This window comes from Schistocerca serialis, chromosome 1 (genome assembly GCF_023864345.2).
Source record: "Schistocerca serialis cubense isolate TAMUIC-IGC-003099 chromosome 1, iqSchSeri2.2, whole genome shotgun sequence".
Taxonomy (NCBI): Eukaryota; Metazoa; Arthropoda; class Insecta; order Orthoptera; family Acrididae; genus Schistocerca; species Schistocerca serialis.
Genome location: NC_064638.1, coordinates 1,124,137,159 through 1,124,150,402, shown reverse-complemented (window position 1 = coordinate 1,124,150,402; position 13,244 = coordinate 1,124,137,159). Strand labels below are relative to the sequence as shown.

The 13,244-nt window shown below is 42.5% G+C and overlaps 1 protein-coding gene across 1 annotated transcript in view; it reads left to right on the top strand.

Moving 5' to 3' along the window:
- LOC126416886 (deoxynucleotidyltransferase terminal-interacting protein 1) overlaps positions 1-13,244 on the top strand; it is a 100,236-nt gene that overhangs the window by 13,740 nt on the left and 73,252 nt on the right. Inside the window, exons 2-3 of the mRNA XM_050084773.1 lie at positions 3,767-3,982; positions 4,539-4,757. Coding sequence (XP_049940730.1) covers positions 3,767-3,982; positions 4,539-4,757 — 435 coding nt within the window. The remainder of the gene's footprint in view (positions 1-3,766; positions 3,983-4,538; positions 4,758-13,244) is intronic.

The following is a 13,244-nucleotide window of genomic DNA, read 5'->3' as shown; positions in this document are numbered from 1 at the left end:
TGTATGTGTTAGTAGCTTGATTACATGTTGCATATGTCATTTGTTTCATTTTTATCAAAATTATGGGAATTGAGTCAGTTTATGGTGTTACACCCTGGATATGTACACATTAAAATAGATAGCACATTGATGACGTAAGGATGAACATATAAGTCTTTAATACTACTTGTGTAACTGCTGACAACCTTAAATTTAGTTCATTCATAGCTTCAAATGCTAAAAGGTTTTAGTTAAAATGTTGTCTCTAGAATAGGAGAAGTTGTCCAAAAGAAAAGATCGTAGGTCAAATTTGAAATCTGGTTTGCTGTTTGTCAGACATTTTATGTTATTGTGTAAATTATCAAAGATGTTTATGGCTGCATATTACTCTCATTTCTGAACCACTGACAGGTTCAGTAATGAATAAAGGTCATATTTTCTTCTATGTGTAGCTGGGGGCATCACTTATGAAATGAGCATTTTTTTGTGAAAATGAAACACTAATTTTGAATTGAAAAGTAAAAACATTTTAGTCAAAGTACTGACCATTGCTTTCTATACATTTTGACCACCTTTCTGGCAATTTGTGGACACCACACCAATAGAAATGTTCGTCAGAGTCAGACACTCAATTTTCAACCTCTTCGTAGGAATCAAAGTGTTCCTCAGCCAATGGGTGTCCCATTGATGAAAACAAATGGTAGTCAGAAGGGGCCAAGTCTGGTGAATAAGGCGGGTGGGGTAGCAGCTCCCAGCCAAGTGTTTTGATTGTATCCTGAACCAGTTTTGCTTTGTGTGCAGGTGCATTGTCATATAAAAAAATTATTTTGCCATGTCTTCTGGCCCATTCTGGTCTTTTTTCGATCAATGCATAGTTCAAATCGATCATTTGTTGTCTGTAGCGATTAGTATTCAGTTTCACCAGGTTTTAGAAGCTCATGATACACCACACCTTTCTGATCCCACCAAACACAGAGCACTTGCCAAATCGATCTGGTTTTGCAGTCGATGTTGATGGTTGTCCTGGATTAACCCATAATTTTTCCCGTTTAGGATTCTTAAAATAAATCCATTTTTCATTGCCAGTAACAATTCGATGCAAAATTGATTTTCTTTCATGTCTTTGAAGCAAAATTTGACAAATGATTTTTCGGTTTTCCATTTGTCTTTCATTCAATTCATGTGGCACCCATTTTCCACACTTTTGGATCTTTCCCATAGCTTTCAAACGGTCAGAAATTGTTTGTTGTGCAACATTTAGCATTGCTGCCATTTGCTTATGCACATTGTGCCATTTGCCATTTGCTGCTGCCATCATCTTCATCTAATATTGCTTGCAATTCGGCGTCTTTGAACTTTTTTTGGTGGTCTTCCACGTTCTTCATTTCTTACGCCAAAATCATTATTTCTGAACCATTGAAACCATCTTTTGCATCTTGTTTCTGATAGAGCATGATCACCATATGCCTCGACAAGCATTCGATGTGACTCTGCAGCTCTTTTTTCAAATGAAAACAAAAAATTAATGCTTTCCGCAAATCGTCACTTTCTGGTACAAAATTTGATATTGTTAACACGATGAAAACATATGTGTCATACCAACCAAACAAAAAAAAATTAAGACTCATTCACAACAAATGGTCCCTATTGACACATTTGTATCTTAACGCTCATTTCATACCGGTACACGTGGTATACTTCTCAAATTGTGTTGGATTATTTCATTACTGAACATATATGTTGTGAAGGAGTTGTTATAATGCCTAACTCCTTGGTTGGTGAACATCACATATTATTCTCATTCCTCACTTTTACACATTGTTGTTGTTGTTGTTGTTGTTGTTGTTGTGGTCTTCAGTCCTGAGACTGGTTGATGCAGCTCTCAATGCTACTCTATCCTGTGCAAGCTTCTTCATCTCCCAGTACCTACTGCAACCTACATCCTTCTGAATCTGTTTAGTGTATTCATCTCTTTGTCTCCCTCTACGATTTTTACCCTCCATGCTGCCCTCCAATACTAAATTGGTGATCCCTTGATGCCTCAGAACATGTCCTACCAACCGGTCCCTTCTTCTTGTCGAGTTGTGCCACAAATTCCTATTCTCTCCAATTCTGTTCAATACCTCCTCATTAGTTATGTGATCTACCCATCTAATCTTCAGCATTCTTCTGTAGCACCATATTTCAAAAGCTTCTATTCTCTTCTTGTCCAAACTATTTATTGTCCATGTTTCACTTCCATATATGGCTACACTCCATACAAATACTTTCAGAAACAACTTCCTGACACTTAAATCTATATTTGATGTTAACAAATTTCTCTTCTTCAGAAATGCTTTCTTTGCCATTGCCAGTCTACATTTTATATCCTCTACTTCGACCATCATCAGTTATTTTGCTTGCCAAAAAGCAAAACTCCTTTACTGCTTTAAGTGTCTCATTTCCTGCTCTAATTCCCTCAGCATCACCCGACTTAATTCGACTACATTCCATTATCCTAGTTTTGCTTTTGTTGATGTTCATCTTATATCCTCCTTTCAAGACACTGTCCATTCCGTTCAACTGCTGTTCCAAGTCCTTTGCTTGTCTCTGACAGAATTACAATGTCATCGGCGAACCTCAAAGTTTTTATTTCTTTTCCTTGGATTGTAATACGTACTCCGAATTTTTCTTTTGTTTCCTTCACTGCTTGTTCAATGTATAGATTGAATAACAATGTGGAGAGGCTACAACCCTGTCTCACTCCCTTCTCAACCACTGCTTTCCTTTCATGTCCCTCGACTCTTATAACTGCCATCTGGTTTCTGTACAAATTGTAAATAGCCTTTCGCTCTCTGTATTTGCCCCTGCCACTTTCAGAATTTGAAAGAGAGTGTTTGAGTCAACATTGTCAAAAGCTTTCTCTAAGTGTAGAAATGCTAGAAACGTAGGTATGCCTTTCCTTAATCTATCATCTAAGATAAGTCATCGGGTCAATATTGCCTCACGTGTTCCAATATTTCTACAGATTCCAAACTGATCTTCCCCAAGGTCGGCTTCTACTAGTTTTTTCATTCGTCTGTAAAGAATTTGTGTTAGTATTTTGCAGCTGTGACTTATTAAACTGATAGTTCGGTAATTTTCACATCTGTCACTTCTACACAATCTGCACATTTTTTCTAAATTATGATTTATCTCAGAAAATTATGCTAGGCACTTAAGTGTGAGTTGCAGAGTGGACATGTAGATGTAGACATTAATGAGTGGGAACGCGCAAAGTATTTTAAGACAATGTCCCCCCCCCCCCCTTCCTTGCAAAACCCACACCACCAGGGGTGGCACAGGGGTCAGACATTATCCAGTCTTTCCCCAAACCAAGTGATTGCTCCTTCTCTAATGACCTCATTGCTGACAGCTGGTTAAACCATTAATCATCATTCTCTCTCTCTCTCTCTCTCTCTCTCTCTCTCTCTCTCTCTCTCACGCACGCACATGCTCACAGTCTTATATTCAACAGAAACTGGCGTTGTTGTTTTCTGTTGTTCCTCCTTCCTTCATAGTAAGAGATTTCTTTCATAATTACTGAACATTTCATGTATATTACTATTTTTAACATAATTGTTTATTAATTGGAAAGCATTATTTCCAAACAATGCAGTATTGAACTTCTTCATTTGTGCTGTATTATATAAGGTTGATAATATGGTCATGCTCATATCGCTAAGTACTTTCATATCTGTAAAGCACATGTGCACCGTTGATTGAAACATATTGGTTTATTTATAATTTATTTATTTCTGTTTACTAGAGAAACACCTTCAATATGCGCCAGGTGATACTTTCAAACTTGTCAAACAGCCAGATGGGGTCACGTTTAACATTTCGACCACATACACATCTACCAATGAATAGAATACGCGGGCGATGCATCACAAGTGCTGCCAAATCACTGGATATACTCCGACTGAACATTCAGGCAGCTGTCAACAAAGAGCTTGATCTTGTAATAAAGAAGTACCTGGAGGTGAGCAGTTAAGTAATTACAATCTCTTTCTCCTCCTTTTCTGTCCTCCTGTACTGTCCCACTCCACCTCCTCCACCTCTCCCTAACTTCCTCTTCTCCCTCTTTATCCTTCCCTCTCTCCCTTTGTGTCTCCCCCACATCTTGCTCTTTCCCATCAACTGTCTTTCCCCACTCTGAAAATTACTGGTTCTTTTAACATTAATTAGTATTGCTGTTCACTGTTACCAATACTTTGATATTACAGTGCTGAAGTAAACTTTGACAGTACTGTTAATGAGAATTCTAGGTCCTTAGAATAACTGGAATAAAATGAATCTGTTAAAGCATAAAATCTTATTTCCTAGTGTGTACACAATGGGGCTGAAGGTAGACAACAGTATAACTTGGACTCGGGGGGGGGGGTTATTACTAATACTTTTTTTAAAGTGATTTACTCACCTTTTGTAACTGATGTAATTTATTTTCTTGTCCATATGGTTTTGATGTTTAACACTATTTTCATTTTATCTTTGCAAGACATTGTGCATATGATTAACGTCCTTGTTAATATTCACAGAAGTTCTTCCAGCCTGCTGTGGACAATATTCGCAACAACCTGGGTGCAGGCTCTGTAACAGAAGATCACATCCGTGAAGTATGCCGTCAGATTTTGGAAGATGCGAAGCAAATGTATTGTAGTGGTCCACAATCTAGGGGTAGTTCGCCATCGAATGAACTTAGTGATTCAGAAACTGGCAGCATCAGTGATCATAGGTTTGGTAGGCCTGCAACAAGGGTAAGTGTGTGTGGACAGAGTGCACTTACAGTGTCAGCAGCTCTTACATGGCATACTGATGCTGGCAATTTCTTGAGGTTTTTCATAGCCAGTTGACTGATAATACATAATAGGCAATGCAAATCTCTAATTTAATGTTTTCTTTTGGTGGAAGACAGGAATTGATTACATTTGTTTTCAGTAAAGAAGGTATAAGAATAATTTAGCTGTTCTGGTTACTGTGAATTTTAAGATTGGTTACTGTATTTGATTTTTACCGTGTTTAGTTTTTTGTACATTTCTCGGAAAAATCAGGAAGTTTTGTGATATTGTTTCATGCTCTCCAACACAGTTGCTTTAATTTGCAGGGTGAAGTTGTAGAATGGTATTTACAACAAAGTTTTATTGCTAGAGAAAGATTCTGTAATAAGTATTCTCTGCCTATTGAATTAGTTCTGAGAAAAGTCCAAAGTGATGGTGTTTCATGTTATTGCAGAAAATGGTTCTATGGTTGCCACTACAGCTTACAACAGATGAATTGGGTTGTCAGAAGCAGGCTGAATTATGTTTTAAAAATAACACACTTGTGGCTGAAGAAGTTTAGTAGCTCCTTCATTTCTGAAGAGTTAAATATGTTGAAGCACATTCTTCAACTGGTGCAGTTTTTGTTGTGAAATGTGTTATGTCTTGTATAACTAATGGTGACTTACTTGGGGGATGAGGGGTAAATGTGGTAACAGAAGAGTGTTTGGCGGGGACGAAAGCAATATTTCTTAGAAGTTGTTCAGCAAAGAATCAAATATGTGCTTTTAAATATACTTAAGAAATATGTGGTATGAGGAACAACTGTGATATCTGATTATTTCCTGTCATATAATTGCTTATCAGATGAAGACTACATCTATTTGTCTGTGAACAACAAAATGCACTTCGAAGATCCAATTACAGGCACGCACACAAACAATATAGAGGGGACATGCTCCGCATCTTCTCAAACAACGAAGTTCTTTTATTAAAAGGACTTTTTTGATTCTTATTTTTTGAGTACATGAGCAGGAAGAGGTGATTCAATGGGAACAACTTACTTATTAATTATTTGGAAGTAGTGATAGGAATTTATAATCCAGAATAATTTCGTTGTTTTTAAGTACAACTTCAATTACAGTAGTACCTTTTTATGTCAATTTGTTGATATTAACAATAATGTATGTCACCTTTTCTGATATATAGTGATTACTTTGGGACTTAATAGCACAGCTTAGTCATGATTATCACTAGTGTGGCATTAGGTTGGAAAGCGACAGTTCATAAATGTATGGACATACTGACCTATATTGTAACCCGAAGCCTAAATTAGGTTGGTATGTGACAGTTTGGTTGTTTGTTGGTTAACCTGTGAATTGAAGAAAACTAGACGTGCTTACAGACTGACTTGTAGCGTAGCTCAAGGCCTAGGTTATGATGAAATTTGACAACTTGGCTTTTAGTTCCATAAGGTATTTTTTCACTCTGCAGTAGACCCCTGCAGGTCCGGGGGTTAGAATAGGCCCAAGGTATTCCTGCCTGTCGTACGAGGCGACTAAAGGGAGTTTCACATGTTTAGGCCTTTATGTGATGGTCCCCTGTAGGGTTTGACCTCCATTCTTCAAAATTTTCCCAAAGAGCGAGCCAATTGGGGAAGGGCGCCTTACATGGTGCATCGTGTCCATCATGCATTGAGATCTTTAGCCCACTTTCTCGTCGTCACATTGCAGTCCTGCCCATTCTCCATCTCTTGGGCGACGACACCTTCCTGGGTGCATTTTCCACCATGCACTATGCAGTGTCTATTTCTGCGTCGATGATGACCATGGACTTCTCTGCACCTGATATCCAGCACGGTAGCCAGTCCATTGTGGTGTGGCTGCCATGTACCCTGGTGGTTGTAGCTCCCTCGACCACACAGGGATCGCTCTGCTGATGCCTGCGCCGTTAACTTCCCACGTATGCCAAGGGGTAGATGCCCATCCCCCTGGGGCATCGGGACTCCTGGCAACAGCTATCCTGCCAGGTGGCCTTTGCTGCAGCTGGGTGGCGCCTGTGGGGAGGTCCCCTGGTCGGAGTGGGTGGCATCAGGGTGGATGACATGCGATGAAGCGTAGTCCATCATCTCTTTCTGGTGGTGAAACACCAGCAGTCTCCAAGCGATCACTAGCTCAATTCAACGCACAGAAGTACGACCCCAAATCGTTCCCCTCCCTGGCCACACCATGGGAGAAACGTCAAGCTGAGGATGGCAGCGGATCTTATTCGCCCTGTTACCTTGTATGTTCGACAGCTGATGGGGAATCTTTCATGACAATGAAGCCTCAGTTTTTTGTTGAGCATTTAGAGGACAAGTTCGGGAAGGTGGAGGGCTTATCCAAAATGAGATCTGGGTCAGTCTTGATCAAAACAGCTTCCTCTCCCCAGTCTCGTGAGTTACTCGCTTGTGACAAGCTGGGGGATGTTCCTGTAACCATCACGCCCCATAAGAGCTTAAATATGGTCCAGGGTATCATATTTCACAGAGACCTTCTTTTGCAGTCTGACAGTGAGCTGCACACCAATTTAGAGTGGTGAGGCGTACATTTTGTCCGGCATGTCCACCGGGGTCCGATGGATAATCAGGTAAGCTGGAGAAGCATAAGTCTTCGTCACTCTCTTCCCAGGTTTCTGCTAGTGGGAAAGATGACACCCACCAGTGGCTGAAGAGCTCAAAACCAGCTGGTCGTAGGGCTTCACGCTCATCCTCAGTACAGGAGACTGAGCCAGTGAATTCCTCCTAGTCGGGGAAAACCAAGGAGCAGCGAGAGACATCCAAAAAGAAGACCCCTAAGACCAAGGAAATTGCAATGGCACCCACACCACCGCTACCTACAAGCTCTGCATCTGAGGATGGGGTAGAGATTCTGGTGTCCGTTGAGGACCTGGATCTCACCAGACCCTCATACACAATGGATACAGACTGCTCAAGCAAAACGTCAGTGGCAGCAGATGACTCTGAGGCATAAAATGCCTCACTGAAGGTTCCATGCCTTCCCAGTCTCACGATGACATCATCCTCCAGTGGGATTGTGGCAGTTTCTTCCACCACCTGGCTGAGCTATGGCAACTGTTAAGCTTTACACCTGCTGTCTGCATTGCCCTCCAGGAAACCTGTTTCCTGGCAATGCGGGCTGGCCAAGGCAGAGATATCGAAACTTTACTGCCTCAGTTTGACCTGTGCCTCTTTAAGTTCTGGGGCCGCCACACATTTCAGTGTGGCCCATGGTAATTACTCGGCCATTAATTTATCAATTTGCAGCCCAGGACTTCTCCCATCTATCCACTGGAGAGCACATGAAGACCTGTGTGGTAGTGACCACTTCCCCATCTTCCTGTCACTGCCCCAACGTCAAGCCCACGGACGCCTGCTCAGATGGGCTTTAAACAAGGCGGACTGGGAAACTGTCACCTCTGCTGTCACTGTTGAGTCTCCCACATGGTAACATCGATGTCATGGTTGAGCAGGTGACTACAACAATTGTTTCTGCGGCAGAAAACATGATCCCTTGCTCTTTAGGGTGCCCGAGGCGTAAGACAGTCCCTTGGTGGTCACCGGAAGTCGCTGAAGCAACTAAAGAACATCGGTGAGCTCTACAGCAGCATAAGTGGCACTCTTCCCTGGAGCACCTCATAGCATTTAAACGGCTCCGTGCCCGCGTTCACCAACATATCAAACAACAGAAGCAGGAATGTTGGGAGAGAGAAGTCTTGACCATTGGGTGCCATATGTTACCTTCCCAAGTGTGGGCAAAGATCAAACGAATTTTCAGGTACCAGAGCCCAACAGCTGTACCTGGTGTTACAATAAGTGGCATGTTGTTTACCGACGCAAACAAGGTTGCTGAGGACTTTGCTGAGCACTTTGCTTGAGCCTCTGCGTCGGAGAATTACCCCCCAACCTTCCGCACTCTCAAACAGCGGCTGGAAGGGAATGCCCTCTCATTCACTACATGCCACAGTGAATCCTGTAACGCCCCATTTACAGAGTGGGAGCTCCTCAGTGCCCTTGCACATTGCCCCAACACAGCTCCTGGTCCTGGATGCCTATTCTGTATCTATCTGCCATTGTGCCGATCGTTTCAGTACTCAAGAGCACCGAACGATCTAGTACTCGAATTAGAGCCCTTGCGTTATTCAGTATGCATTTCGGAAGTGATACTGTTCGGGTCTAGAGAACCAAAGCACTGTTGTCCATTTGCGTCGTGCAAGCCAATCAAAAGCAAGCATCCGCACATGTGCACTGCAGTGTGCACAGCGCCACGAACACAAAGCGGCTAGCAGACGACAAAGGCACGCTATTCTTCGAAGGACTGAAAATTGGGTTTAGGTTGCCATAACGCATGATGTCGCATTCCATTGAGCCGACGTGCCTGCCTTCATCGCTCTTACCTCCTCCTTAACTGTATCAGGCGCAGTATATCCTTTTCCACGATTCTCAGCTGAAATGCAGAGAAATTTTTACAGTTTCCCTGACCGCATATTTTCATGCATGCATAATAACGATAGCGTATTTGACTGTATTTTGCCGCATTATGTCATCTTATTCTCATTCACACTGACATCGTGTTTTGGATTTTACGTTTCGGAAAATGAGTTAGGAATAGTGTGCAGTACCTCATTGTACTAATAAACCTATAAAAACACCCAAACAATTGATTCTGAGAGTTTCAAAGAATAAGAAGATAAACAGAATGAGGTTATAACTCACTCCTTGAGATCCAAATGATTAAGTAAGCCACTTCCATATATGATACATCAACGATTTGGGTCTTAAAAACAAAATTGATAAAACGCGTTTTCGAGAGCTCCTGCAGTTCGTTGAAGTGTATAACATGCAGCTCATGAATGAAAATGTTTCGTATATGGTGCTACAATCTAAAAATATTATAATGGAGATCGTTCATCTCTGTCTACTGTTATTGAGGATTCAATCGCAGATAAATACTTGTGACAAGCAAGATTATGAAGATGACTGCTGCTAGTTACATTCCCAGTAATTTATGTTGTGCTCTTAGATTCCTGTCTAACCGCATACTCAGAAATCGCTACATATTCTGAAAAAATGGTGAATTATTCCTGACAAGAAAAAATATAAAGATCACTGTCTGTTGTTTCAGTCACAGCAATTTCATCTCCAGCAATTTCATATTTCGTTTTTTAAACACACAGAAATCACAAAATCGTTACTGAGGAAGTGCGCTCTTACATGTAATAACGAATACTGCAGAAAAATCTTAACTTACACGAATAACAATGTCTCAGAACGTGTTGCATGTATGAAGAGGAAAAAAAATTTTTGCAACCACACATGCGCAAACCTGTGTCCTTTCATTTCGCATTCCCGCGCGCTAACCACTTGGCCACTCTAAACAACGTAAACAAAGGGCTAAATTTTTCTACTAGTGGAATGTAGGCTGACTACATTGTCAAACGGTGCTGCGTAAGTCATAAATGCCTGATTGTTCGGAAGATTTCCAATATCAGGCTTCACAGGATTGCTTTCCTTTGTTACTTGAAAGTTATAAACACGTTTTGATAATTACTAACTAAACCATTTGTGGGAAAAAGTACACGAAGTCACTAGTAACGTCAGTTCACACTCATGTAATATACGTAAGCACAACCGATGTCTTGATATTTAATGATCTTTAAACTCTTATTTGCATAAAAATAACATGTACTTTGAGAGAATATTGATCAAAAACTTTTTTTTTTAATGTAATCATTCACAGTAACAACCTAACCTAACCATATTTCTAACAAAGCATAGTAGTCTATTAGGAACTCACTTTCCAACTGGATGCGTCCTCTGGTGATTCTTTAGTAACACAATCACTAAATCCAAAGCTAAAACTGCTAAATATGTTTAAAATAACAAATTATAGGTGTACATAAACCACAGCTCACCGATCAACAGGGCTACACCGAAATCCAAATCCTCTCGGTACAATTGTCATAAAATCCATGGGAGGACCGTTCGGTAACAGGTCTCAGAAGTTTACTGAATAGGATATCTCGATAAAGAACCGAAAATGATGTCACTAACAAGACAAACCTACTACACCGATCGGTATGAACGATGAAGAATAGGGCCTCTGATCGGATCCACAGCCAGACTATTAAACATCTCTCATCTGACTACAGGCGACATATCCTCGTCATCTTCAACCAGATCTGGTGCGATGGCGTCTTTCCATCGCAATGGCGGGAGAGCACCATCATTCCGGTGCTCAAACCCAGTAAAAAGCCGCTTGATGTGGATAGCTATCGGTCCATCACCCTCACCAACGTTCTCTGTAAGCTGCTGGAACATATGGTGTGTCGGCAGTTGAGTTGGGTCCTGGAGTCACGTGGCCTCCTGGCTCCATGTCAGGGCGGCTTCCGCCAGAGTCGCTTTACCACTGATAATCTTGTGTCCCTCGAGTCTGCCATCCGAACAGCGTTTTTCAGAGGCCAACACCTGGTTGCCGTCTTTTTGACTTGTGTAAAGCATAACACACGACCTGGTGACATTGTATCCTTGCCACATTGTATGAGCGGGGTCTCCTGGGCCTGCTCCCAATTTTTATCCAAAACTTCCTGTCGCTCTGTACTTTTCGTGTCCAAGTTGGTGCCTCCCATAGTTCCATCCATATCCAGAAGAATTGAGTCCCGCAGGGCTCAGTATTGAGTGTCTCTCTCTATTTTTAGTGTCCATTAACGGTCTAGCATCAGCTGTTGGGCCCTCCTTCTCACCTTCCCTGTATGCAGACGACATCTGTATTTCATACTGCTGCTCCAGTACTGGTGTTGCTGAGTGTCGCCTACAGGGATCCATCCACAAGGTACAGTCATGGACTCTAGCCCATGGCTTCCAGTTTTCCACTATGGAGACATGTGCAATGCATTTCTGTTGGTGTCGTACCGTTCGTCTGGAACCAGCACTTTAGCTTAATGACGATCCACTCACTGTAGTGGAGACATATCGATTCTTAGGTTTGGTTTTCAATGCTCGTTTGACTTGGCTTCCTCATCTTCGTCAGCTTAAATGGAAGTGTTCGCAGCACCTCAATGCCCTCCGCTGCTTGAGCAACACCAACTGGGGTACAGATCGCTCCACGCTGCTGCAGCTCTACAGAGCCCTTGTTCAATCACACCTTCAGTCTGGTTTATGGTTCGGTGGCGCCCTCAGCGTTGAGTGTACTAGACCCAGTGCAACACTGTGGCGTTCGCCTAACGACGAGAGCTTTTAGAACAAGTCCAGTGACCAGTGTCCTGGTGAAGGCCGGAAACCTTCCATTGCAGATCTGATATGCACAACTGCTCGCTGGTTACATTGCACACATTCGAAGTTCTCCTGAACATCCTAATTACTGTCTTCTTTTCCCAACCACGGCAGTTCACCTCTCGCATAGGCGACCCAGGTCAGGGCTAACGATTGTGGTTCACGTGCGATCGCTTCTGTCTGAACTGGATTCCTTCCCTTCACCACCTCTTTGAATTCCATTCATGTTCACCTCCATGGTGTAGCTGTAGGCCGAAGCTTAGCCTGGACCTTTCGCATGGCCCTAAGGTCTCCGTTAACCTTGTGGTTCTCTGCTGTCACTTCCTCTCGATTCTGAAGTGGTTTACACCAATGGCTCAATGGTTGATGGTAATGGATGATGATGTTGGCTTCGCCTTTGTCCACAGAGTTCCTTCCCCGATGGCTGCAGTATATTCACTGCAGAGCTGGCAGCCATATCTCGTGTGCTTCAGCATATCTGTTCATGCTCTGAGGAATCGTTTCTTCTGTGTACTGATTCCTTGAGCAGCCTACAAGCTATCAGCCAGTGTTACCCTCGCCATCCTTTGGTGGCGTCTATCCAGGAGTCCATCTATGCCCTGGACCAGTCCTCTCGTTCGGTGGTGTTTGTGTGGGTCCCAGGACACGTCGGCATCCCAGGCAACGAACTTGCTGTCAGGCTTGCCAAACAGGCTATGCGGAAATCGCTTCTGGAGATGGGCATCTCTGAATCTGACCTGCATTCTGACTTATGCTACAGGGTTTTTCAGCTTTGGGAGACAGAATGGCTTAATAGTATGCACAACAAACTGCATGTCATTACGGAGACTAGGAATGTGTGGAAGTCTTCCATATGGGCCTTTCTCAGGGAATCAGTTGTCCTCTGCTGGCTCTACATTGGCCACACTCTGGGCGATGCACGGTTACTTCTTGCCCCGTGAAGACCCGCCTCAGTGTCGGTGCGGCACCCAGTTGACAGTGGCCCATATTCTGGTGCACTGTCCCACTTTGACCGCCCAGCAATGAAGTCTTGGGTTTCCAGACTCCTTGCCGCTCATTTTATTTGACAACGCCTCATTGGCTGATTTAGTTTTACATTTTATTCATGAGGGTGGGTTTTATCATTTGGTCTAAGTTTTAGTGCATGTCCTTTGTCCCTCTGTGCCCTCCACCCTATT